Here is a 24,435-nt window from a genome sequence, read left to right on the forward strand (position 1 = left end):
GATGAGCGCTTTATATGAGACCTTGACAGCTCTCAAGGAAATGCGTTCTCCCTTGCTCGCCTCAGTTTGGACTTATGCAAAAGAGGCTCTCTCCTCTTTCTTGATTTATTCCACGGCGTTCCAGCAGGGGGAGCGTGGTTCTCAGCCCTAAGCGGCTCGCTCCCCAGGGCCTCAAGGGACCTTATCCCTATTTGCCCCAAGGTCATAGCTCCTAACCGAGCTTGCCGGCCCAGGGCCGGGGATACCGGTCAGCAACCCTCAGGGCTGGAGACCTCGGCGCGGGTGGGGCCAATGGGGCGGGGCGGGAGGGCTCGGAGGCCAAGGATGCGATCACAAAGGGGACAGGGGATGAGAGGCACCGGGCCCGGGTCCCGAGCTGTCAGCGCTGCCGCCAGCCTCAGCGCCCTGGAGGGGGATGGGGTGCACGTAGACGCTCCGCAGCCCAGTCCAACCCAGGAGCCCAGGAGCAGCTGCCGCCGCCGCCGCCACGCGCGCAGAGAGCTCGGAGCCTCGTGGCTGCCCAGGGACCGGGGACCCGGGCCGCGGGCCGAGGGAGTCGGGCGTTGGGAGAGGAGCTCTTGAACCTGGCCGAGCGCCCGCCGGGAGGGCGTTCTCCCCGCCCCCGGAGGCTCTCCAGCCCGGCCCGCCCCGAGCGCGGGGAGATCACCTCCGCCTGTCACCTCCTCCCCGCGTCGCCCAGGTCCAGGGGCCCCCTCCCCCGGGCCGCCCCCAAGCACGAAGTTGGCGGGAGCCTTATAAAAGCCGGCGACGGCGCGACCCGCGGACACACGTTGCAGGGGCCAGAGCAGCCGCCGCTTAGATCCGCGCCAACTCTTCAGACCGGACCTACGGCGCGACCATGTCCCATCACTGGGGATACAGCAAGCACAACGGTGAGTGCGGGCGGCGGGCGGCGCGGCGCGGCGCCCGGGGCCCCGGTACCCGCAGCGCCCGCACCTACTGTTTACCGCTGCCGTCCGGAGCACCCGAGGCTCAGATGAGCCTCCGGCGCCCGCCCCGCCCGCAGCTCCCAGGAGCGGGATGCCCCCAGCGCAGAGCCGGAGACCACTGTCGAGGAATCCCTGCGTCCCGCTGCGGCGCGCAGGGCCCGGGGAACGGGGTGCGCAGCCGCAGCCGCGGGACCCACGGAAAGCCACTCCAGGGTCACGAGCCGGAGACCATCCTATCCCGACCCAGGAATAAACTAGGAAGGGGTGTGAGGAAACATTTTAGTTGTTGATCGCAGAGAAATTAGGGAACCCCCTTCCCCCCACACCCAACTTCATCCTCAGCACCACCTGTGGCTAAGACTCTCAGCACGAACTGTTCCGGGGCATTTTCTTGGGCTGGTCTGGATTCTTTGCGCTGATTTCTGAGTTTTCCTTTCATCTCTCGACTTCTTATGTTCCGAGGTCACCAGGAACCCGGCTTTATCAGGGCCGCAGATCTGGGTTCTCCCAGGCCAGCAAACGCAAGGGAAAGATGTGTCTGGCGCATCTTTGAACATCTTTAGGGGTTTGGGGATCCCCAGGTCATGGGGATCCTGACCATTAAAGGAGGGGTGCCCGGGCCTGAGCAGTTGACTCTGTCCTTACATCTAGTCCGAGGACTCGAGGAAGGAATTCCGATCTGCTGGAGTGTCCTAAGTGAGCTTGCATATCCCAAATCCTAATCACAAACCCAGTGTCAGTTGCTCAATTTCAGTAAAAGGAGCATAAACATGGCTAATATTTATATGCCGCTCACTACTTGTTCTAAAAGCTTTCCATGTATTGATTCTAATTCTCACACCAACCTTTATAAGCTAGATGTTATTATTACCCCCTAATACAAATGAGAAAACTAAGGCACAGATTAAATGTTTTCCCAAAGGTTATTCAGCTGTTTGGTGGTGCCGCCAAAACTGGAGCTGAGCAGTTTGGCTCCAGAGTCATTGCCCTTTTCTAGGGGTCTGTATGTGCCCTTCCCCACATTGGGGGGTTCACATGTCTGTTCTCAAACCCAGGACCCGAGCAATGGCATAAGGACTTCCCCATCGCCAAGGGAGAGCGCCAGTCCCCTGTTGACATCCACACCCAGGCAGCCGTTCATGATCCTACCCTGAAGCCTCTGTCTCTTCGCTATGAACAAGCGACTTCCCGGAGAATTATCAACAACGGTCACTCTTTCAACGTGGAGTTTGATGACTCCCAGGACAAAGCAGGTCAGTGTTTAAAAAATAACTTGTGCATTTCAGCCAGTAGCTGTTTTCCCAGCTTAACAGGAGCAGCAGCAGGACCCCTGTAATACTACACTCTGATAATCTTCATTAAGTTGCAGTCTCTGAGGAGTAGGCTAATTACTTTGAAGTGGCAGGGGCTGTCTCTCCCTGTAAAATTCCTGGTTTTTATGTAGGGCATTGAATAACTGTGATATGCCTGGGAAAAGTCACAAAAGGCAAGGTGCCCTAGCAACAGAGATCAGCAAAGATGAGATTTGCAAAAAGTGAACTTTTAAGACTCTTTCTAAAATATTTGTTTCCCAGAATTGATGCTTATCCAAGAAAAAGCATATCCTAGGGTGATCTGCAAAGTAGCAGTGAGAAGAGTGATGAAAACCTAATACTTTAAAATCCTGAAATTCTTGGAAACATTGTATTTACAAATATTTTCTCAGCATTGGGCTAGTGTGATAAAGGTGGCTGTGTATCTTGGTATCCACCCAGAAATTCATTCCACAAAGGAAAATATTTTAGAGTTGGTTGGACATACCTGGTCCATTACTGACAAAACCAATTACCATAATTTATTTGTAGTGAGGCTGTTTACAGAATGCCCTTTGAATTGTTCTTTTTTTCTTGCTTAGAAATAGGAGAACAATCCCCTTGATTTCGTTGCCAGTGTCCTATTTTCCTGAGTGCTTTCCTCTGAAGGGCACTGAGTGAATGGAGCTACAAACACATTATGTGTGGTGGTGTGGGAGTCTGGGAGGCAGGGAGTATTGGGGCAAAATGAGGGAAGATAGAGACAACATTCAATAATGCTGTCAGAATGTTGGAGTAATGACCTATAGTACTCACATGGTATATAAATGTAATTATAGTCATTATAATAGAGTTGACTATTCTCTTTCAGTAGCTATCCAAAGTATTCAGTACAGTTTTGAAAAAATTCTTCCTTCCTCCCCTCTTGGGAGTGATAGTAACTTAACCTAAGTTTTTGTTTTCTTAACCATAAAATTGAAGTAGCAGTAGTATCTATTACAGAGGAAGGATTGAATGGGACAGACATATAAAACCTGGTGCCTGGCACCTAACAATTCCTCAATAAATGACCATTGTTCTTGTCGGGTCTACACACCATTTGACTGCCTTTATTAGGAAATTGTTGTAGCTATTGCATCTCTGATAAGTTTTTTGAATTAAGTTTTTAATTAGCTTTAAAATTACTTCCCATCACTTGATGGTATTTTAAAATCTTGCTTTTATATTGTCCCAAACATGCCATTTATTATATTAAACTATGTACTGATTTTATATATGACATTATTACATAGTAATATGTCTTACCTTGAATATGTCAAGTTCTGATGGATTTCTACATAAGCAGGAACTGATGAGAGCTAGCCACCTTTGTCTAACTACTTCTGGTGAATAACACATATATTACTAAAGCAACTGGCCATGTTTAGATTGTGAAACAGATGAAAATCAAGTGGTTCAGATAGAGGCTCAAACCCATGTCTTTAGAGACAGAGGTATTATTCACCTAGTTTTTATGCAAAAAAAAAAAATTCTTACGAATACCACTTATATGTAAGACAAGCTAGGCATCTTGAGGGCAGGATGGAGTCCTGGTCCCTCTCCTGCATCCCCAGAGGCCATGATGGCGATACCTCAACTAGAAAGACATAGAAATAATAGATGCTGACAGTCACTTTGATAAGTGCAACAAGGAAGTATTCCAAGGAAATATGGAAAGCAGGTTTGGAGTTGGCCTGAGCAAGTCAGAAAAGACTTTTCAGGGTGAATAAAGTTTGTGGTTGAAGGATGAGGCTTGAAGGATTTCAGTGTCTTGGAGCAGACTCCAGGCAAAAGGAAGTAGGAAACATGGGGGACTTGAGAGAGCCAGGCAAGAGGTACAGTAAAAACAAGAGCAGTGAATGTTAGAAAGACTTGTTCTCCTTTAAATATGAAAGACTCCTTTGTACTTTTGCCCATACCTCTTCAACATTTGCAGTTGTTTTGATTAAACAAGGAAGCTTTTTTTTTTTCTAGAATACAGAATATATTAAATGTTGATGTTAAGGGAAAACACATCTACAGGATAGAAAAAAGAAAACAAAGTGAAACAAAACCAATCATACCATGCAGAGAAACACCCTTTAGACTTTTTTTTTTTAAGATCCTAGACTCTCAAGTTAGAACAAATGGTAGAGATACTCTAGTCAAACCCACTTAAAATAAACATGAAGAAACAGAACACTCAAGAGTTTGTTACTTGCTAATCATCTCCTTCCTAGTTTGTTGGAATGAGACTAACTGGCAACCACTTAAAAACAGAAATTGAATAAGAATCTTTGAAGGACCATCATAGTTAATATTTAGTGTGTTTGTACTTGTACCATGTTTTTAAAAACTCATATACTTGGGCTTCCATGGTGGCGCAGTGGTTGAGAGTCCACCTGCTGATGCAGGCGGACACGGGTTCATGCCCCGGCCCGGGAAGATCCCACATGCCCCGGAGCGGCTGGGCCCATGAGCCATGGCCGCTGAGCCTGCGCGTCCGGAGCCTGTGCTCCGCAATGGGAGAGGCCACAACAGTGAGAGGTGCGCGTACCGCAAAAAACAAAACAAAACAAAACTGATATACTTTTCTGTTCACTTAAGTCAAAAAACAATTTTTCATTTTGGTCATTCAGTTTTTTAAAATGGACAGTTTATCATCTCTTCTTGTTAGGAATTATTTTCATGGTGTTAACATTTTTAGATATCCTTTATTTTCTGTAGTTAAATGCTTCAGTTCATTCACTTCCCCCCTCCACCCCCAGGGAGATTTCAGTCTTCTAGAACTTCTCATAGACTCAGATTTTCAGATGTATCCTAAGTGTTATCTTATACCCAAACTTAAATACTTGGGTATAAGGAACTGAACTGGGAGAATTTATTGCTGTGTTTAAGCTTGAGAGAAATCTTTTTAAATGTGGAATTAATAGGCTTTAACTAGAAGCTTGAGTTAAAGCTCTCATCAATCTTCTAAATTCCTTTAAAAATAAACCACCTTGGGCCTCCCTGGTGGCGCAGTGGTTGAGAGTCCGCCTGCCGATGCAGGGGATACGGGTTCGTGCCCCGGTCTGGGAGGATCCCATATGCCGCGGAGCGGCTGGGCCCGTGAGCCATGGCCGCTGGGCCTGCGCATCCGGAGCCTGTGCTCCGCAACGGGAGAGGCCACAACAGTGAGAGGCCCACATACCGCAAAAATAAAAATAAAAAAATAAAAAAATAAAAAATAAACCACCTTAAATTAATGAAAAATTGTTAATCCTGTTAGGTTTTTTTTTTAATTATTAAAAAATAAATCTTCCTGCTTGAGATCTTTTATTACATGGTTCATCTGGGATAGAAGAATAGTAGTCAAATTGTTAACTCCTGCTAACTTATTAACTTTTATTAATGAGTTTAAAACTCTCCTGCTTTGTAGCAAAGTTAGAGGCAAATATCATTGAAAAACCAATGCTCAAATTATTGGGCCAACCCATATACAACTCTCACATCATTTCTGCTTTTAGAAATTGGAATATTTTTATCCATTTTTATTATTTCAAGAAAGAGAAGGAAGGAAGCTGAGTTCACCTGTGCTCATTTCAAGCAGATCATTGTTTATATGATATAATGGATCGTCATACAAGAGTCCTGCTTGATTTTCAGGGACTTGCTTTTGAAGCTTTAACATTTTCCTTTTACAAACAATTATAAATTAAAGGAAACAGAACAACAAAAAATGGAAGGGCTTATCCTGCATACTGCTAACGGTGTGAGCAGAACCCTAAGCTTCTATAAAACTGACAAAAGCATTCTAGACACTGTATTTAATTATGTTCATGTCAAAGAGTTACTTTTTTTTTACTCTCCTACAATTGCCATAAACCTGAAACTGAAAATTTCTGTTCTCTTGAATCTTAATTGTGCTTACACTAGTGAAAGTGACAGCTAAACATTTCACTACATAAAAAGAAATGGAATGTGGGTGTCTATTTCTCAGATTTTTCTACACTGACCTTTGTTTTTTTAACCTTAGTAGGTAGCCCTAGGATTATTGACCACTGCCGAAAAACCAAAACCGATTTAATAAATTTCAAATTATTCATAGAGAAAATTATTCACCTGCTAGAAATGTGTTTTTAGTAGACTTATTCATTTACTTCATTAATAGGAAATTCCTTAAATTTTAGTTTTAAACTAAGGATTATTGGGAGTAGTTTATTTACATTTTGGAGTTAAGAGAGATGATTGACATTCACTAAGGTCTTTAGTTTGTTATTTGGATGCATCTTATATTAAGTAATAATAAAGTGATTAAGAAGGAAAAACATTTTTAACATTAAATTTTTAATTTGTATAAGTATCTAATTTATTTCAATATTACTGGAATGAATCTCTTTTCACAAGTAATGTATAATTTACATAAGTAATATGTATAGGAAGACAGATTATAATATTACATTTAGTGCCTATTTTGTGTTATATATATAGTATGTATAATTGATGGAATATCATAAAAGTTAAAATCTTCTGGGGCTCTTGGTTTTGAGATTTGGATTTAAATTAACTTTGGATGAGTCTTGGACAAGACATTGAGTCTTTGAGTAGAAAACCCCATTTATGTATCTCTATCACTTGTGGAAAACAGTTCTGTGGTACAAGAGGTGATTGACTCTTCAGAGCCCCACTAACAGATTTTACAGAGAAAAAAAAAAATTTTTTTTTAAGAATATCAGCAATTTCTGATATTCTTTAAAATTATTTTTGCATTAGAAAAATAGGTTTTATTTTAAACTGGGGTAGTTTAGAAAATGGCTTAGAGCAATCAAATTAAGTAAAAAAATAAGTAGATCCAGAATATTGCATAAGCTCCATCTTTAACCTTGTCTTTCCTATTTCTCAAATAAAAAGATGTATGCTACCTTTATTAGAGTTTATGGCAATTTATTATTATAACAATGTTTTAAGGGATTTCCTTGACTAAACTCCATGCTAAGAATTTGCTGAGGAGTGACCAATTAGTTGAAGAAGACCAGAAATTTTGCTTTTTGTAGCAATTAAACTTCAAGAATTTAATACTTTTCCTAATTACAGTGGGCTTCTAATCTACATAGCAACACAGTCTTATTTTAACAGGAGTTCAAACAGGTATCTGGGAATAATAGATTAGCCCTGAAAGTGTTTAATCTTTGAATTTAGAGTGTTTCTTTTTTTTTTTTTTAGTATTAGAAAGCCTTATTTAATAAAAGCTCATATACTCTTGCCTAATTCTAAATCTTTTCTGAAATAAGATCAGTTATCTCAGATGCTTATTACGGTTTTATTTAACTAATTTTGCCACCTGGTAGAATTAATGATGTTACAAATGGTTTTTATGATCAGCCAGTTAGTTAGTAGTTTAAAAAAGTTATTATAAAGGAATTAATTTTGGTATCAGTTTACCTTATAAACATATATTTTGTTTTAAGAGTATATATAATTATGAAAAATGGGAATTCCTTCATTTTGGAAAAAGTCTATTTTGGGGATATAAGGATAATTCTTTCTTTATCAGATTTAGAAAAACACTTCTACAATAAAAGTTGTTTTTAAGTTTCAAGAGATATGATATTATCAGAATACATCCAAATTCATGTTTCTTAATAGATCTGTAATGTAATACCATTTATAATTTGTTCTCTCGCTCTCTTTTTTTTTTTTTAAATTCTTTTCTTTTCCTGGCCTATTGTAAGGCAGATCTGGCAGCCAGAGGTTGTATCAGGAGCTATAGAAAGGCCCGACTGCTTAAGTATCTTCCAGCCAGCTTTATCTTTTCTTTGAATAGATGAATGGGTATTGCTACCATCTAAGCATATTTAGGTGAAGAGCGAACAAACTTTTTGTACAGACTTTGTCCCTTGGTTTTACAAAGCCAAAATTAGTTTGGGCTCATTACTCTGTGGAATTATAAACCAAAGCTAATAAAATACACTTATAACAAAAGGTGTTCTAATCCCAGTTCTAGAGAAATAAAATTGAAGTAGTAGAACTAAACTAATTTTAAAAGCTTTTATCAGTTAAGTCCCATTAATACATATAAATTAGGTAAAAGGCTTTTTGGAGGGAATGGGGGAAACAGTGATTTCTTACTATTTTAATCCTCTCTTAAGACACAGCTCATTAATTATCTACAGATAGACTATAGTCTAAGAATGTGATTTCTAATATGGATTTAAGTATAATAAAGTTACATTAATATCAGAACAGTAGAATCATGGGATGGTTATTAAAGTTAGAATTTCAAGAAAGCATTATGCACTGCATCTCACAGATGATCAGTCAATTCTTAGTGAAGTAGTAAGTAATTGGAGGTATCCTTTCTACAGATGAGCAAATTAAGATCAGAAAGTCAAATAGAACATTTTAAAGGTATAAAGCTAATTAGTAGCAGGAACAATCTGCTGTGTAAGGAAAATTGTAAGCCTGTGTATGGAAAATTGATTTTATGTTGTTAAGCTCAAGGGAATGCTTATTGTTTCACAAATTCTGGTAAGAACTGGTATCAGAGGTTAGCAAGGCCGGCTGAAGGTCAGTCACTGGGCCGTGGCAGAGGAGAGATTCCTCAGCTTGCCGGTGTGCAGCAGACAAGCACTGGCGAGCAGCTGTGGGCACTTCCTCCCTGATTCACAGAGGAATTCATAGTTCCCCTGAAAATTTCCTCTCTCTGAACCTGAACCTGAAACTATGAGGAGGCCCCCAAAAAAACCTGGAAGAGAGGTGCCACTGTGCTCAGAAAACAGATGGGAAAAGCATCCATCCCTCAGTCAACACAAGTGAGGAAAAAATAAGACAGTTGAAATGATCCTCTTCAGCTCTGTAGACTAAACCTGAGTCTAGATTTAATTTTCAGAGTGAAAATGTTGGTTCAGGCATAAATTTAGTACTACAAAATGGGATTAAAGATTGTAATATTCAGTAGTGTGTGTTTCACGTGCATATGTATGAGTGCGTGTGTATGTAAATGTGTGTGTGTGTGTATATATATATATATATATATTTTTTTTTTTTTTTTAAATTTTAGTACTAGAAGGAGGACCCCTCACTGGCACCTACAGATTGGTTCAGTTTCACTTTCACTGGGGTTCATCTGATGAGCAAGGTTCTGAGCATACTGTGGATAAAAAGAAATATGCTGCAGAGGTAAGATACACTTTTTTTCTTTCAAAAGCTTAATTTTGTAAACTCAAACCACCTCTTTTACAAAGGACCTTCACATTTGCTTTTTATAACTTTTATTTGTGATATTACGATTAATGCTGCAAAACTTTCTCTAAGACCTCCATTTGCACAAAATTAATGAATTCAAATCGGAGGACCTGTTTTAATGGAAATCTAGAAATAAACCTTCTGTCTTTCCTCAAAAGTATGCAACTCTTTGTCTTAGAGTTGTTGAAGGAATCACTTGATATTATGCCAATTAGAATTAAAATACAAGTTTAGATTTAAAATTATCCACATTTTCACTTTCTTTAGTAACCTCTAGCTGTGAAGAAAAGATTGCTAGATAACTGTGTAGGCTTTTATCATGTAAATCATTTGTTGTTTGTGATTTTGTCTCCACTTTAGCTCCACTTGGTTCATTGGAACACCAAGTACGGAGAGTTTGGAAAAGCAGCTCAACAACCTGACGGACTGGCTGTTTTGGGTATTTTTCTGAAGGTTAGTTGTTGGCCCAATTCTTTTTATCCCCTGTTTTCAAAAAAGATTAACCGGACAGAACATTCATAACAAATAGGACACTCTACAAAGAGCCTAGGAAATGCCTTTGGCTCTGAAGGCTTTTCAGGCTTATTTTCCTGTGTATCTGCTAGTAGCAGTAGAGATGGAGGTCAAAATTGCAGAGGTATTTCATAGGCACCATTTGGATGTAAATGTGAAGGTTATATACATGTGAAATGTGAAATGAGAAAGAGGCATATTTTGGATGAATACTAGTATTTTTTTTCATTCAACCTTAAGCTAGATAGTATTATTTTATGATAGTGCTAAATTAAGACCAAGTTTTGGAGAAGTGAAGCACAGTGACTCCATATTGGAGAATTCAGGCAACAAGAGTAGGACATACAGGTTGAGCTGCCCTCTGGATAGTTGTAAACCCAGTGGAGAAAGGTCTGGGCTGCAGGTTCATGGTTCTGGAAATCCTGGGTCAAGGTGGAAGCTACAAGTGTATATGAAATCATCCAAGGAAAGCATGAAGAAGGAGGATAAAACTGCTCAGCAAGCAACCCTAAGAAACTGCAAACTGTAAGGAAAGATGCTGATTAAATGACTAAAATTGAATACAGGAGTCAAGGGAGATTTGGGAGGCTGGAGAGCAGAAGGAAAGCCAAAAGAGGGGAGACTTTTTAAAAGGAGGGAAGACGATAGCGCAAAATCCTGCATGAAGCCTAAAGTAAGCACGTGAACAGTGCTCTTTGCTTTGGCAGTTGGAGATCACTGGTGACATTTGAGAAGGTAACTTCAGGGGAACTACAGGGGCAGAAGCAGAAGGAGGTTGTCAGTGAAAGAAGGGAGATCAAACTAAGACTGATGGGTGGCATGTAGCAAATGGTGGGTTTTGGTTCGCTATTTGGAGAAATTTTACCATAGAGCTGCCCTAATTAAAAGCTGGTGTAGTGCCAACTGGAATACACTATCTTGTCCCTTGTCTCTTTCTATAGATTGGTGATGCTAAACCAGGCCTCCAGAGAGTCATTGATGTGCTGGATTCCATTAAAGCAAAGGTATAGTTGAATTTTTTGCCACCTGAATAAAGTACCTATTTTCCATATCCCACTCATTTTTGAAAATTCTTTTGCTCAAATTGAATAGTCTCGGTTTGACGTGTGGTGCTTAGATAAGCAGTTAATAAAGGTAAAATATTGCTTATGTGTTTATTTAACTTATCTTTAACCCAAAGTTGATCCTAATGATTGTATAATTTTAAGACTTGTATTTATTTAATCTTGCTTCCCATCATTTGAACATCCATATGCAAAAGTCAGAGAAAATCATGATTGCAAGGAGGCTGAAAGATCATCTGGTCAAATTATTGACTCATTCATACAGCAGATATTTGCTGAGTACTTACTACATGCTGGTCACTTTGTTAATATAGGAAATACAGTGGTGAACATGACAAGTCAAGTCATGCTTTGTGGAGATTTATATTCTATGACCGCTTTGAATTCATGTTTAAATCTGCTCCACAGCACAGTTGTGCTGAGGTCATGGAGTATCTGCTTATAAATACTACCATCAGCAGTAGCAACCTGGCTTTATAAAACTCATCCTCAAATCGAAGCAGCATCTATCTTCTGAAATGCTCACCTGTTACCCTGAGCTTGACTCCCTTGATTCATACAGAATAAACCTGATCCTACAACACTAATTCAAAAAGATATATTCACCCTCTCATTCACTGGAGCATTATTTACAATTGTCAAGACAGAAACAGCCTAAGCATCCAGTAACAAATAAATGTATAAAGAAAATGTGGTATATAGATAGATAGATATAATGGATTCAGCCATAAAAAAAATGAAATCATGACATTTGTGACAACATGGATGGACCTTGAGGGCATTAGGCTAAGTGAGATAAGTCAAAGGAAGAAAGACAAATACCATATGAACTCATATGTGGAATCTAAATAAATAAGCAAAACAAAACAAGCAAACAAACAAAAAAACAACTCAAAAATACAGAGAATAGATTGGTGGTTGCCAGAGGTGGGGGTGAGGCCAAAATGGATGAAAGGGGTCAAAAGGTACAAATTTTCGGTTATAAAATAAGTCATGGGGACGACTTATAAATAAGTCAAAATAAGTACTATATTGTCTATAGTTAATAATACTGTATTGGCTATTTGAAAGTTGCTAGGAGTATATTTAAAAGTTCTTATCACAAGAAAAGAAAATTCTGCAACTATATGTGTTGACAGATGTTGACTTATTGTGGGTGACCATTTCACAACATATTCAAATATTGAATGTTTACATTGTATTCCTGAAACTAATATAACATGTCAATTATACCTCAAAAAAAAAAAAAAAGAAACAAAGCAAAACCTAATCTTCCTTCCACTTGACCCTATTCTCTATCAGCCTTTTACCTACCCCCAGGCTAATTATCTTTAGTCCCCTTTAACTAGTCTTACATGACAGTTGTCTCTTTGCAGCAAACTTGTCACTCTTCCAGTAACTCTTTCCTGTTGCTTCTGTTGCTCTAAAAGCAAGGTGTCCAGAACTGAATACAGTTCTTCAGTTCTGACCGAGCCATCAAATAGGACAGCAAGACAAATACCTCCTCATCAAGGATACTATATATTTTCTGTTACAGCAACCTAAAATTGCATCATTTCAGTGGCAGCAATTTCACTTTAAATACTGGCTATGATCATTTAATGACTTAAAGAAAAATATAAGGGATTATTTTAGAGCAGGGGTCCCCAAGTCCCGGGCCACAGACAAGTACAGGTCCGTGGCCTGTTAGGAACTGGGCTGCACAGCAGGAGGTGAGTGGTGGGCAAGTAAGCAAAGCTTCATCTGTATTTATAGCCGCTCCCCATCGCTCACATTACCGCCTGAGCTCCACCTCCTGTCAGATCAGCGACGACATTAAATTCTCATAGGAGCTCGAACCCTACTGTGAACTGCATATGCGAGGGATCTAGGTTGCACGCTCGTTATGAGAATCTAATGCCTGATGATCTGAGGTGGAGCTGAGGCAGTGACGCTAGCACCGGGGAGCGGCTGCAAATACAGATTATCATTAGCAGAGAGGTTTGACTGCACAGAGACCATAATAAATCAATTGCTTGCAGACTCATATCAAAACCCTATCATTCGGGCTTCCCTGGTGGCGCAGTGGTTGAGAGTTCGCCTGACGATTCAGGGGACACGGGTTCGTGCCCCGGTCCAGGAAGATCCTACATGCCGCAGAGCATCTAGGCCCACGAGCCATGGCCATTGAGCCTGCGCATCCGGAGCCTATGCTCCGCAACGGGAGAGGCCACAACAGTGAGAGGCCCGCGTACCGCAAAAAAAAAAAAAAAAAACACAAACAAAAAATACCTATCAGTGAGTGTCAAGTGAAAACAAGCTCAGGGCTCCCACTGATTCTGCATTATGGTGAGTTGTATAGTTATTTCATTATATATTACGATGTAATAAAGAAATAAAGTGCACAGTAAATGTAATGCGCTTGAATTGTCCCCAAACCATTCCACCCCCTCCCCTGGTCCGTGGAAAAACTGTCTTCCACGAAACCAGCCAAAAAGGTTGGGTACCTCTGTTTTAGAGGACAAGGTGAGAAAATGGATAGGTGAAATTAAGAGTCAGGTTCTCTTGCTCATATCTGCCAATCTAAATTTCCATGTCAAATGTCTTCTGTTAATTTGTTTTATTCTGTTTTCTGGTGAACATGGAACATGGAACTTCTGGTGAACATGGAACTTCTCTCTAAAAAAATTGAAAGTTTTCTGGGTACCAGAGGGGAATATTTCTGTTTCCTATTCTCCTGCCTGCCCCCTACTCTGATCATGTGACACTTTTAACATGTGTATTTCCTTGTTCCAGGGTAAGAGCGCCGACTTCACTAACTTTGATCCTCGTGGCCTCCTTCCTGAAAGCTTGGACTACTGGACCTACCCCGGTTCACTGACCACCCCTCCTCTCCTGGAAAGCGTGACCTGGCTCGTGCTCAAAGAACCCATCTCTGTTAGCAGGGAGCAGGTCTGTTTGCTAAAGTCAGGTGGAGCATTTAGTCCAGGCAGAAGGACTTGGCCTTTGGAGTCAGACAGACCTGGGCTTTAATCCTCCTCCTGCTGCTTCTAGCTGTGCAACTAGTGCCAACAACAGTGCTTGGCATATATAATCAGCACTCAATAATTATTTTTTGTTGTTAACTATAAACTTAGGCAGTTTTTTCTTTTTTACTCTAGAGTTGGATAAAATTGAAGATTACATGAGAAAAGTGTCTGTCACCTAATAAATGCTTTTTCGTAAGCTATGAAGAAACTGAGGCTGGGAACAAAGAGATTTTATATTCAAGGGTGCATAGGTATGGGTGATAATTCCCGGCCTACTGCTCACTCACCTAAGAGCTTACTGCAGTTTATTTATGTCAGAATACATTTCTGGATCCTGACAAAGGCAAGAGTCATCCCTTAGAGAAAATATGTCTATTAAAAGTCACTCCAGGGCTTCCCTGGTGGCACAGTGGTTGAGAGTCCACCTGCCGATGCAGGGGACATGGGTTCGTGTCCCGGTCCAGGAGGATCCCACATGCCGCGGAGTGGCTGGGCCCGTGAGTCATGGCCTCTGAGCCTGCGCGTCCAGAGCCTGTGCTCCGCAACGGGAGAGGCCACAACAGTGAGGGGCCCACGTACTGCAAAAAAAAAAAAAAAGTCACTCCAGATTGCTTTAGCAGCTCAGACCAGAAACACGTTTCCTATACAATGTAGTTTGTGCTGTTTGAGTGATCAGTGCACTGCAGTGACAATGGTTGTGCATGTTACAGTAGTTGGCTTACATGAAGTTGACTTCCTGGGGGGTGATCGAGGGAATATTAGTGGACCAAAGAGATCAGGTTCAAGGCTATTGATTCATGGGCAACTACATGACTTCCCAAACCACCCTTCTTCATTTAGATCAAGTCATGTTTAAGGAAAGGGAAGTGCCACTTTGCAAAAACAACCTCAGAGAAGAAAAAAACTGGTTGAGGGCTGCCTATGTCACATCACTGTGCCAGGAACTGACACAAGTTTAAAAGGGAATCAAAATTAACAAATGATAAGGATTTGAAATCCCAGCTTGGGCAGATTCATTCCTGTGTTTCTATAAATTTAAGAAGAGATGTCAGCCCAACATTCAGCCCCGGAATTTGAAGATCCTGGATCACTTCATCTAATTGTACAGATGCTGTCGTTTATCTTCCCTGGGGTAGAAAACCAAACCTCAATTGGGATCTAGAATTGTTATTATTACTTTACATCTCAGAATTATTTTATAGGCTTTTGATGTTTGATTATAGAATTAAAAGAGGAAAAAAACAAGCTCACCAAAAATTTCCTTTCAAATGACAGCAAGATTTTGTGTGTATTTTATAGAAATTGATTTGTTGTATAAACACATATATATGTGATCTATATGTGATTATATATCTATTGGGAATCAAATTAAATTTTGAACATTGCAACATGGAACTGTGAATATTGGGGAATGTATTTCAAGATTTAACACAAACACATAATTGAATACTCCTGTGAAACTTTTATTTTTAATTTTTTCATCTTTGATTTTGTCTTTTAGATATCAAAATTCTGTACCCTTAACTTCAACGCAGAGGGCGAACCTGAACACCTGATGGTGAACAACTGGCGCCCGACTCAACCACTGAAAAACAGACAAATCAAAGCTTCCTTCAAATAAGATGGTCCTAGAGCCAGTGTCCAATGAAGAGTCTTTGGGTTTCCCTTTAGCTAAGCGCAAGTCTACCTTGGTGAATTGGACCCTGGCTGCTTTGTATCTATCTGGTTTTCTAGACCCTTCTAGACCTGACGTGCTTACTACTAAAATGTGAAAACCTAGACCAATTATCAGGCTTGACAGAATTGCTGTGACTGGTGCTTTGCTTATGGTAGTAGCCTTTTTGTAACAGAGAATAATATAAGGAGTAGGAGAAAAGTACCTTGATTTTGTTCATAGCACGTGGGCTAATGAGCACTCACAATTGTTCACTAAAATGTTATTTTTAAAACATAAAAAAGTAGGATGATTGAATGCAAAGCCATATAATGAGACAAATTGAGCTGTGTAATATAAATCAGGTAAAATAGTCATGATCCTATGTAATGTAAATCAGATAAAATAAATGTTTGTGGTTCCAATATGGTAAATTAAAGAAAAATTTTAAATTCATATATATTTGTAGCAATGTTATCTTAAATATGAATTATGTTGTAATCTAGTGACTTTTGAAATATAGGGATGTAAATGAAGTATTATCTGTAAAGATTGTTATAGTTGTGATACAGAGTATATTTCCATTCAAATAATATATCATAACTTAATAAATATTGTATTTTAGATATATTCTCTAATAAAATCTGGAATTCTATTTTGGGTTATTTTATTTTATGCTGGGCAGTGGGTAATAGTGGAGGAGCAAATGCGTACTTTTATAATTCATATTAATTCACTGTTACTAATAAGCCATCATAATTGACTTTCTCATAATTGCTGGAGTCTCCATAAAAGGAAAACCCCTGTAGGTCATTTATTATTTGCCAAGCACTGTTTTAAGTGATTTGTGAGCACTCACTCATGTGATCTCCATGGGGACTGATCCTACAAAGGAGAGAGGAAGTGGTGATATGAACAGCAGAAGGGGGGTGGGGGGATGTCCTGAATCAACACGTGCTCCCTGGAAATACAATAAATAAAAATCCATTTTATTCAAAAAGGGAATCCAAGTGGTACCCAGAAGTAAAAGAGTCATTCGAATCTTAGGAAGGTAAATTACCCTATTACAGGTAGGAAGAAGAGTAGATAGATGAAATATCAATCTCCCACTACTATGGCTATTTTGGATCTAGCCCCATGCCAGGACCATGGATGTCTGGCTAATGAGTTATTATAGGAAGACAAATTTAACACATAACTCAGGTTCCACACTTCGAGGAAAAAAACCTCTTTCTTAGCAGAAATAGCAAACTCTCTAAACTCACTCTCACCTGCTTTCCTAAAGAACTAAGTGGAGTTTTCTGCAGAAGAAAGATCACAGGCTTTGGAGTTTGATGATTTGTTTTGAATCCCAGCTCTTCTCAACCTCTCTGATCCTGAGTGTAAAAAGAGAATAACATCCAGGATATTCATAATTATATGGGGTAATGTCTGGTGTATAAGAGGTGGTCGAAAATAACACATTTTAAATGTGGTTGTGTGTGTGTGTGTGTGTGTGTGTGTGTGTGAGTTTGTCAACTTAGTTTCCTGGAACAAGGTTTCTCCTCTAATTTGTTGTTTATTGCTTTGAGTATGGAACCCACAAAGCCAACCTTAAACAGAATCGTGTATGAACTAACGCAAGAGGGAGGAGATATGGGAATGTATGTATAAGTATAGCAGATCCACTTTGTTATACAGCAGAAATTAACACACAATTGTAAAGCAATTATACTCCAACAAAGATGTTAAAAAAAATCCCTTATTTTTCAAATCAAAAAAAAAAAGAAAAGAAAAGAAAAAGTAAATCTACTCCATGTGAGCTGCAGAGGGCCTCTTCTAAATACGAAGAGTTTAATTTGTGCATATTTTTACATATTGGTTATCAGTTATATATGGAAGTAGAAACTTGTCAACAACTGAGTTCTATATATAGATGAATTATGATATTCTTGGTGCTTAATAAATGATCTCTATATTCTGCAATGAAAACTTTTTATATCACTTTCAGCTGGGATTACATGTAATCAGGAGACATTTTAATTTTTTTTTGAGAAACAAAAAACTTTCACAAATTATTCTAATTTATACCAATGCTTTCCAGATGTTCCATCAAAATATTCCTTAAAGCAGAGAAGAAATTCCTTAGGCACAGTTTGGAGTGCATCATTGCTTCTTTAAAGTCTCATGTTTTACTAAATTTACTCAAAATTTCCATTCTACTCTGTATTATAGCCATGTTCATTTTTAACATAAAATATTTTCAGTGGCTTATAACAATTAATAAAATTGGCACTGGAGCAGTGTTCATCCTGCAACTTATTGTCACTTCTGGTTATCAGGTGTGCCTGCTGGGACCCAGGTAGCCTCAGTTTGAGAAGTACTAATAAAGTAATGTTGGGAGGCAGGAAACAATTTAATGTTAACTATTGAGGATTTTGATTATATAATATTTATTTCTCCAAGGACAATTTTTAGTTTTAAATTGAGTTCACCTTGATACCTTAATGCAGCAGTCCCCAACCTTTTTGGCACCAGGGACCGGTTTCTCGGAAGACAATTTTTCCATGGATCACTTGGCGGAGATGGTTTTGGGATGATTCAAGTGCATTACATTTATTGTACACTTTATTTCTATTATTATTACATTGTAATATATAATGAAATAACTATACAACGCACCATGATGCTGACAGGAGGCGGAGCTCAGGCAGTAATGCAAGCGATGGGGAGCGGCTGTATATACAGATGAAGCTTCACTTGCTCGATTGCCCGCCGCTCACCTCCTGCTGTGTGGCCCGGTTCCTAACAGGCCACCAACTGGTACCTGTCCATGGCTCGGGGGTTGCGGACCCCTGCCTTAATGGATATCACAATTGGTATAAGTATGTTTACATTTTTTAAAGTATATTTGAATTTTTCTTCTGCATTTCACTAATAGGATTCTAACTCAGCTATTCTCACTGAATAAAAAGAAGGAAAGTAACATAAATGATACTGTAGTAGGCATACAGGGGCCCTCCAAAGATGCCTACATCCCCAAATTGTGAATATGTTACCTTACATTGTAAAAGAGACTTTACAGATTTGATTACATTAAGGATTTTGAAATGAGGTGATTATCCTGAATTATCCTCATGGGTCCATTGTAATCACTAGGGTTATTATCAGAGGGAGACAAGAAGGTCAGAAGCAGAGGAAGGAGATGGGGCAACAGAAGCAGAGACTGGGTTGATGCAGCCACAAGCAAGGGAAGCTGGCAGCCTCTGGAATCTGGAAGAGGCAAGGAACAGACTCTCCTCTGGAGCCTCCAGAACCAGCCCTGCTGACACCTGGACTTTAGCCCTGTAAGACTCACTTTGGACTTCTGACCTCTAGAAAGGTAAAATAATAAATCTGTTGTTTTAAGCCGTAAGTTTGTGGTGATTTGTTTTGGCAGCAATGGGAACATAATACAGATGCAGGAATTATATGGAAAATCCATATGAAAATAAACTGTGAATAGCCAAAAGTTTACCTGTCCAGCCTTGGAGCCCTGGTAGAAATCATTCCTTGGCCTAGAATGTTCCTCCTCTCCATCCCTAACTGTGAAATCTTACCCGTCCTTGGATGCCAAGCTCTAACAACAGCTCTTAACATCAACCCCCAATCTCTCATTCAGAAGAGTTTGTGATTCTATGGCTTCTAACATCAGTACCCTTCTCCACCTGGGACTACAATCATGACACATCTGTCTCCCTTCCAGCCTTGAAAGCCCCTGGAGGGCAGCTTTTGTTTCACTGCTGAGCTCTGTGTACATAGCTGGTGTTTGGCAAACATGTGTGGGATGGAATTAATCAGGAAAAGCCTTCTGAGGGGAGTAAACTTTGTCCTAGATCTGAAATGAGTCGAGTGGGTGGGTGTTGGAAGATGCCCTGCTCTCAGACGTGCACTCTGCACTTTGTGTGCAAAGAAAATGTAGCTCTTTATTTACTAAGGCTCATCTCAACTTCCCCAGGCCCACCCTCATCCACAATGCTCTGTGTAGTGGTGGTGGGGTGGTTGAAAACTCAAACCTGCCACCAAAGAGCATCTCAATCTATTCTGGTTTGAAGCAGATTTTTAAAGGTTTCCTATCTCTAATTCCACACCAGGCCACACAAATGGCATGTCTGGATGACTGGAGCAGGCCTGGATCCGTAAGAGGTCCCCTAGGTGCTAGATGGCCTCCGCCGTGGAGTGGCCTGCCTAGGCTGGCCCTGGCCTCAGTCTGTGTCTGCTGACACTTGTTTCATCTGGTCTTTGGAGGTGTCTATGGCTGAATTTATCCCCACCACTGCCCTGATTGCAAAGTTCTGTACTCTCCCATTATAGCCCTAGGAGAGGGTCCAGGTGAATGCTGTTTCCAAAAGGGAACAGAGTATAACGAAAGCCCCTTTCACACAGGAAGAATCATACAGAGACAGCCTCCCTCTTCTGACCCAGGTACTGGGGGCCTTGCTTTCCCCTCATCACCCAGATTTGACCCTGAAAGAAGGTGGCAGTGGGGATGAGGACATTGGTACCTGACCTCTTTTCTAACTTCCCCTCCCATCCTCCTCTTTACACTGGTCAGAAAGGTAGTCTGTCTCTTCTTCATATATGATGGGGCTGCCCTTATACTGTTTTCTTCTGGAAGCAATATTCACCAGAACCCTTCCCCACAGTCATAACAGCAGATAAAATGCACATAAAGAAAATTGGTTTCACCAGTAGAGGAAGGTCCATCAGAAAATATTTCAAAATTACTATCGTTGCTATACCTAGCAATATGTTGTTATGGAGACTTCAAGAGATCTCTTTAGCTTAATTGGTAAAAATCTAGGAGATATTTAATTTGTGTTTCTTCCCCTTTTCTCTCCATTCTGTCTCTGTCCTGAAACCCTACCTTCATTATGAAGTAAATAGTGTTTAAATAAGTCAACAACAGGTAGCGTCATTACTTTTCTTCTAATATTTCTAACTATTTGATGGAATGAAACAAGAGAAAACTCTGTAGTCTCTGGTACTGAAAGGTATATGTTTAACAAGTAGAGAATCACACAACTTCCTTTATATGTGTGACATCCTAGGGTCGGATGGTCTTTCTGTGAGATTTGGGGGAGAATCCCATCACCAGGATACCTGATGGAGTTACATTCTGCAGAGCAGCATGGTGGCTCTGCTATTGAGGACTTGCCTTACAAGTTTACATGCTTGGAAGGAGGCTCAGCCCTCAGCCCCAGGGGCCTGCAGTTGCTTGTGGAGAGAGTGGGCCCAGTGCAGTTCCCGCCCCCTGCACTCTTTCCTCCACGGAGACTGGAACTGCCGGCTTCTACCATCCAAGCCGGCGACCCCAGGCAACTGAAGATTTTCTCCACACACCTTTGGTGTTTGGATGTCCCCAGTGTTTTTAGAGAAGGCAATCTTCCTGGACTTCCTCTTAGAAGAATGATTCTGGCTTGTGTGGCAGAGGCCAGCACACCCTCCCAAGCAGGGGTCTCCAACCCTCAGTCACTAGTCTGTCTTTCTCTCCCTCCCTTCACTGCACTTGAGTTTCTCCTTTGTAAAAATTTTCAAGTCTGTGTGCTTTGTTGTCTGAAGTTTATTCTCAGAAAGTTCTGGCAGGAGGTATGATGCCTTTCAGCTCTGAGACCTGTGCATATATATAGAATTTCAAAACAATTTTTGTTAAACATACACCCACACACAGAGTGACTGGCAACTTAAGAATGATTAAAATGGTCAATTTTATGTGGATTTTATCACAGTTTTTTAAAAAGTCAAATGTAAATTCCTTTTACATTATCCACTGTTTCATTATTCACTTCTCCCCTGTCAGTTGAAAACAGGCTCAAAACAGAAGAGACATTTGCAATCTCACTTGAAAGATGGATGGGGCCTTAAACAAGATTGTGGCACCAACATGAGCAGGATTTAAGGGCAGCAAATGTTGTGGTTAATCATAATGGATTGTCTAGATTCAATGCCTGGCTTTTTGTCTCTTAGAGCATGAACTGGGGCAAGTTATTTAATCTCTTTAAATCTCCTTTTCCTCATCTGTAAATTGAGGATTATAATACTAACCATCACATAAGGTTTTTGGAAGATAATCCATGTAAAATGAATACTATCATGCTTAAAAAACAATAAAAAAAATCAGCTATGACCAGTAAGAAGTTATAGACCCCAAAAGTGACTAAAGATGAAAAGTCTTCAGTATTCGTCCAACACAGACCGGGCTGCTGCTCACAAACAGCTGTGAATGACTCCGTATGTCATCTTTCCTCTCTTTCTCCTAGGGATCAGGATGCCATCTGTGCTGCATTCTTGGACAATGCACCCGAGAATTCATGTGTGCCCCGATTGTTCTGTGAAGTACATACTAGATGAATGAAGAACAAGCTTTTTTCCCCTTTGCTTCCAAGTCTACAGAGCCATTATGCAACCAGAAAAGGAGATAATGAATCCATTTCAGATTGACATTTTTACTTGTTTTATTTACCGACCACTCTGGGGGAGATTAACTACTATGGAGAGCACTTTCTTAGCTTATCTTAGTCGGTTGGGGCATGAAAATAGAAATATCAGCTTCGAGGAAAAAGGTGTTTCATGCACATCACTGTTATCCATAGAGTTTTATAGGTATGGTATCAGAAACAAACCAAAAAGAAACATCAAGAAAGAAGTCTAGAGCAGGAAGTATATAGCCTTTAGAGTCCAACTGAGAGATGTTTTTCAGACTGTGTGACCTTGAACAAGTTGCTTCGTGACTCAAACCTGTTCTTTCATGTGTAAAATGGTGATAATATATATCAGAGGGTTGATGTCAGAAGTAAATGCGGTTTGTACAAAGAGCACCATTGTAGTCTGGCACATGGTAAGCGCTCAAGAGATACTCGCTCTTGTATGCATGTCAAAATAAGATCTATTTTCCTGTCAGACAAAACTAAGGCCATCTCTTTTTTTTGTTTGTTTTGTTTTGGTTTTTTTTGTGGTATGCGGGCCTCTCACTGTTGTGGCCTCTCCTGTTGCGGAGCACAGGCTCCGGACGCGCAGGCTCAGTGGCCATGGCTCACGGGCCCAGCCACTCTGCGGCATGTGGGATCTTCCCGGACCGGGGCATGAACCCGTGTCCCCTGCATCGGCAGGCGGACTCTCACCGACTGCGTCACCGGGGAAGCCCAAGGCCATTTCTTTAGTGAGGATCACATCAGCCTCCATCTGCTGCCTGAGGTACGGTTAGGCAGAGGGTAAGAGTGTGAGGGTCTGGCTGCTGACATCTGAACACAGGCTCTGCTATCACTCACTGAGGGATGATAGGTAAGGTACTTAACTCCCCAGAGCTTCAGTTTCCTCATCCATTCCATGGAGATAGTAAGGGTACCTACTTGTGAGGGCTGCTTGGGGGATTAAAAGAGATAATCTAGGTAAAACTCTTAATCACCATACTTTGCTCATGGCAAGTGCTCCATAAATGCTAGCTATGGTTATTAAAAATTCATTGACTCAACCACGTAGAAATCCACTGGATTTTTTCCAGGCTTCTGGAAATGCATCACCAAAGGGTTGACTTTCACATGCTGCCTCTAACAATTGTATTGGGGTTTTTCACTTCAGAACACGCACTGATCATGCTGCGAGCCCAGTGCAGTGTCTGAGTCTTCTGGGTATAGCTGTGGAACACCCACCATGACATCTCCAACAGTGGAGGTCATAGAGCAGATAAATGGCTCATTAACTGTGGAATGGAATGAGTGTCTGAAGACACAGTATCTGACACCTTTTTTGGTGCAGAGATACAGCTGTCAGCCCTGACAGGCTCTTCTGTTTATTTTTTCAGCTGATCTTGTAGTGTTCAAGAAACCTCTTTCAGGCCACCCCCAAGTTTTCACAGTGGAAAACCCCATGGTTTTCCACTGTGCCAGTGGGCAAACCTTCACTGTTTTTGCTTAGTCTTCATTTACCTGCTTCTCAGGTAAATTTCCTAGCTACAAAATAGTTGTTACAGCCATGAAGTTACAATATATGGCTTTTTTAAACGCCATTGTCCTTGAAATAATTAATTTTATATACATATTAAAGACAATAAATTGACTTTAAATGTATACTAGTAAGATTGCTATATCCAGATTTGCATACAAGTCAGGAAACATTCATATTAATGTTTAAATTTTTGATGCTTCAATCTTATCTGATAGGCTTGCAGAAACTTTGATCTGTGCTGATAGATTCTTTCTCTCCAGATATTTGTGCAGGTCTGATGGGTGCCCACAATTATTCCAAAATTATCCCTTAGGCATAATATACTATTATTGCCTGCTGAGGAAGCAGAAAAAATCAGACGTTCCTTGTGGGCAAATTCCATAGGTGATGCACCCCTGAAGGTTTCTGATTCTGTGTTTCCATTGTTTCTACTCCTAATGAGGGAATGGGAGATCTGCTATTGCAGTTGGGGCTGGGAACTCACCACATCACTGGTGGTACTGTCACCCTGGCCAGGGCTTTCAGCTTGAGCCTTGTTAGTCCCGTGGCCTTAGTACAGACCTCTTTCTGCTCACACAGGTTGTGATGCTCCTGGAAAAACAAGGGCATTAAACTTGCTTGGGGCTGTCCCACCCACTACAGAACTGTGTGTGCATTCTCTCTCTCTCTCTCTCACACACACACACACACACACACACACACAGACACACACACATCATTACCTCCAGGATGCTTCCAGAGCACCAGGGC

At 40.7% G+C, this 24,435-nt stretch overlaps 1 protein-coding gene across 1 annotated transcript; it reads left to right on the top strand.

Moving 5' to 3' along the window:
* The first annotated feature begins 351 nt into the window (after positions 1–351).
* On the top strand, positions 352–16,358 carry CA2 (carbonic anhydrase 2). Its single transcript, XM_081258730.1, has 7 exons — positions 352–893; positions 2,006–2,203; positions 9,300–9,418; positions 9,845–9,937; positions 10,939–11,001; positions 13,837–13,992; positions 15,571–16,358. Exons 1-7 carry the CDS (start codon positions 860–862, stop codon positions 15,688–15,690), a joined length of 783 nt encoding a protein of 260 aa, XP_081114856.1. The 5' UTR covers positions 352–859; the 3' UTR covers positions 15,691–16,358.
* Positions 16,359–24,435: the final 8,077 nt, after the last annotated feature.

This window comes from Mesoplodon bidens (assembly GCF_964165515.1).
Source record: "Mesoplodon bidens genome assembly, chromosome: 16".
Classification (NCBI taxonomy): domain Eukaryota; kingdom Metazoa; phylum Chordata; class Mammalia; order Artiodactyla; family Ziphiidae; genus Mesoplodon; species Mesoplodon bidens.

Excerpts from the sequence above, each read along its gene's own strand:
- CA2 (XM_081258730.1), top strand. The coding sequence starts at position 860 with ATGTCCCATCACTGGGGATACAGCAAGCACAACG. Across the intron at positions 9,419-9,844 it reads AAAAGAAATATGCTGCAGAG|CTCCACTTGGTTCATTGGAA; the intron begins GTAAGATACACT and ends TCTCCACTTTAG. Across the intron at positions 13,993-15,570 it reads TCTCTGTTAGCAGGGAGCAG|ATATCAAAATTCTGTACCCT; the intron begins GTCTGTTTGCTA and ends TTTGTCTTTTAG.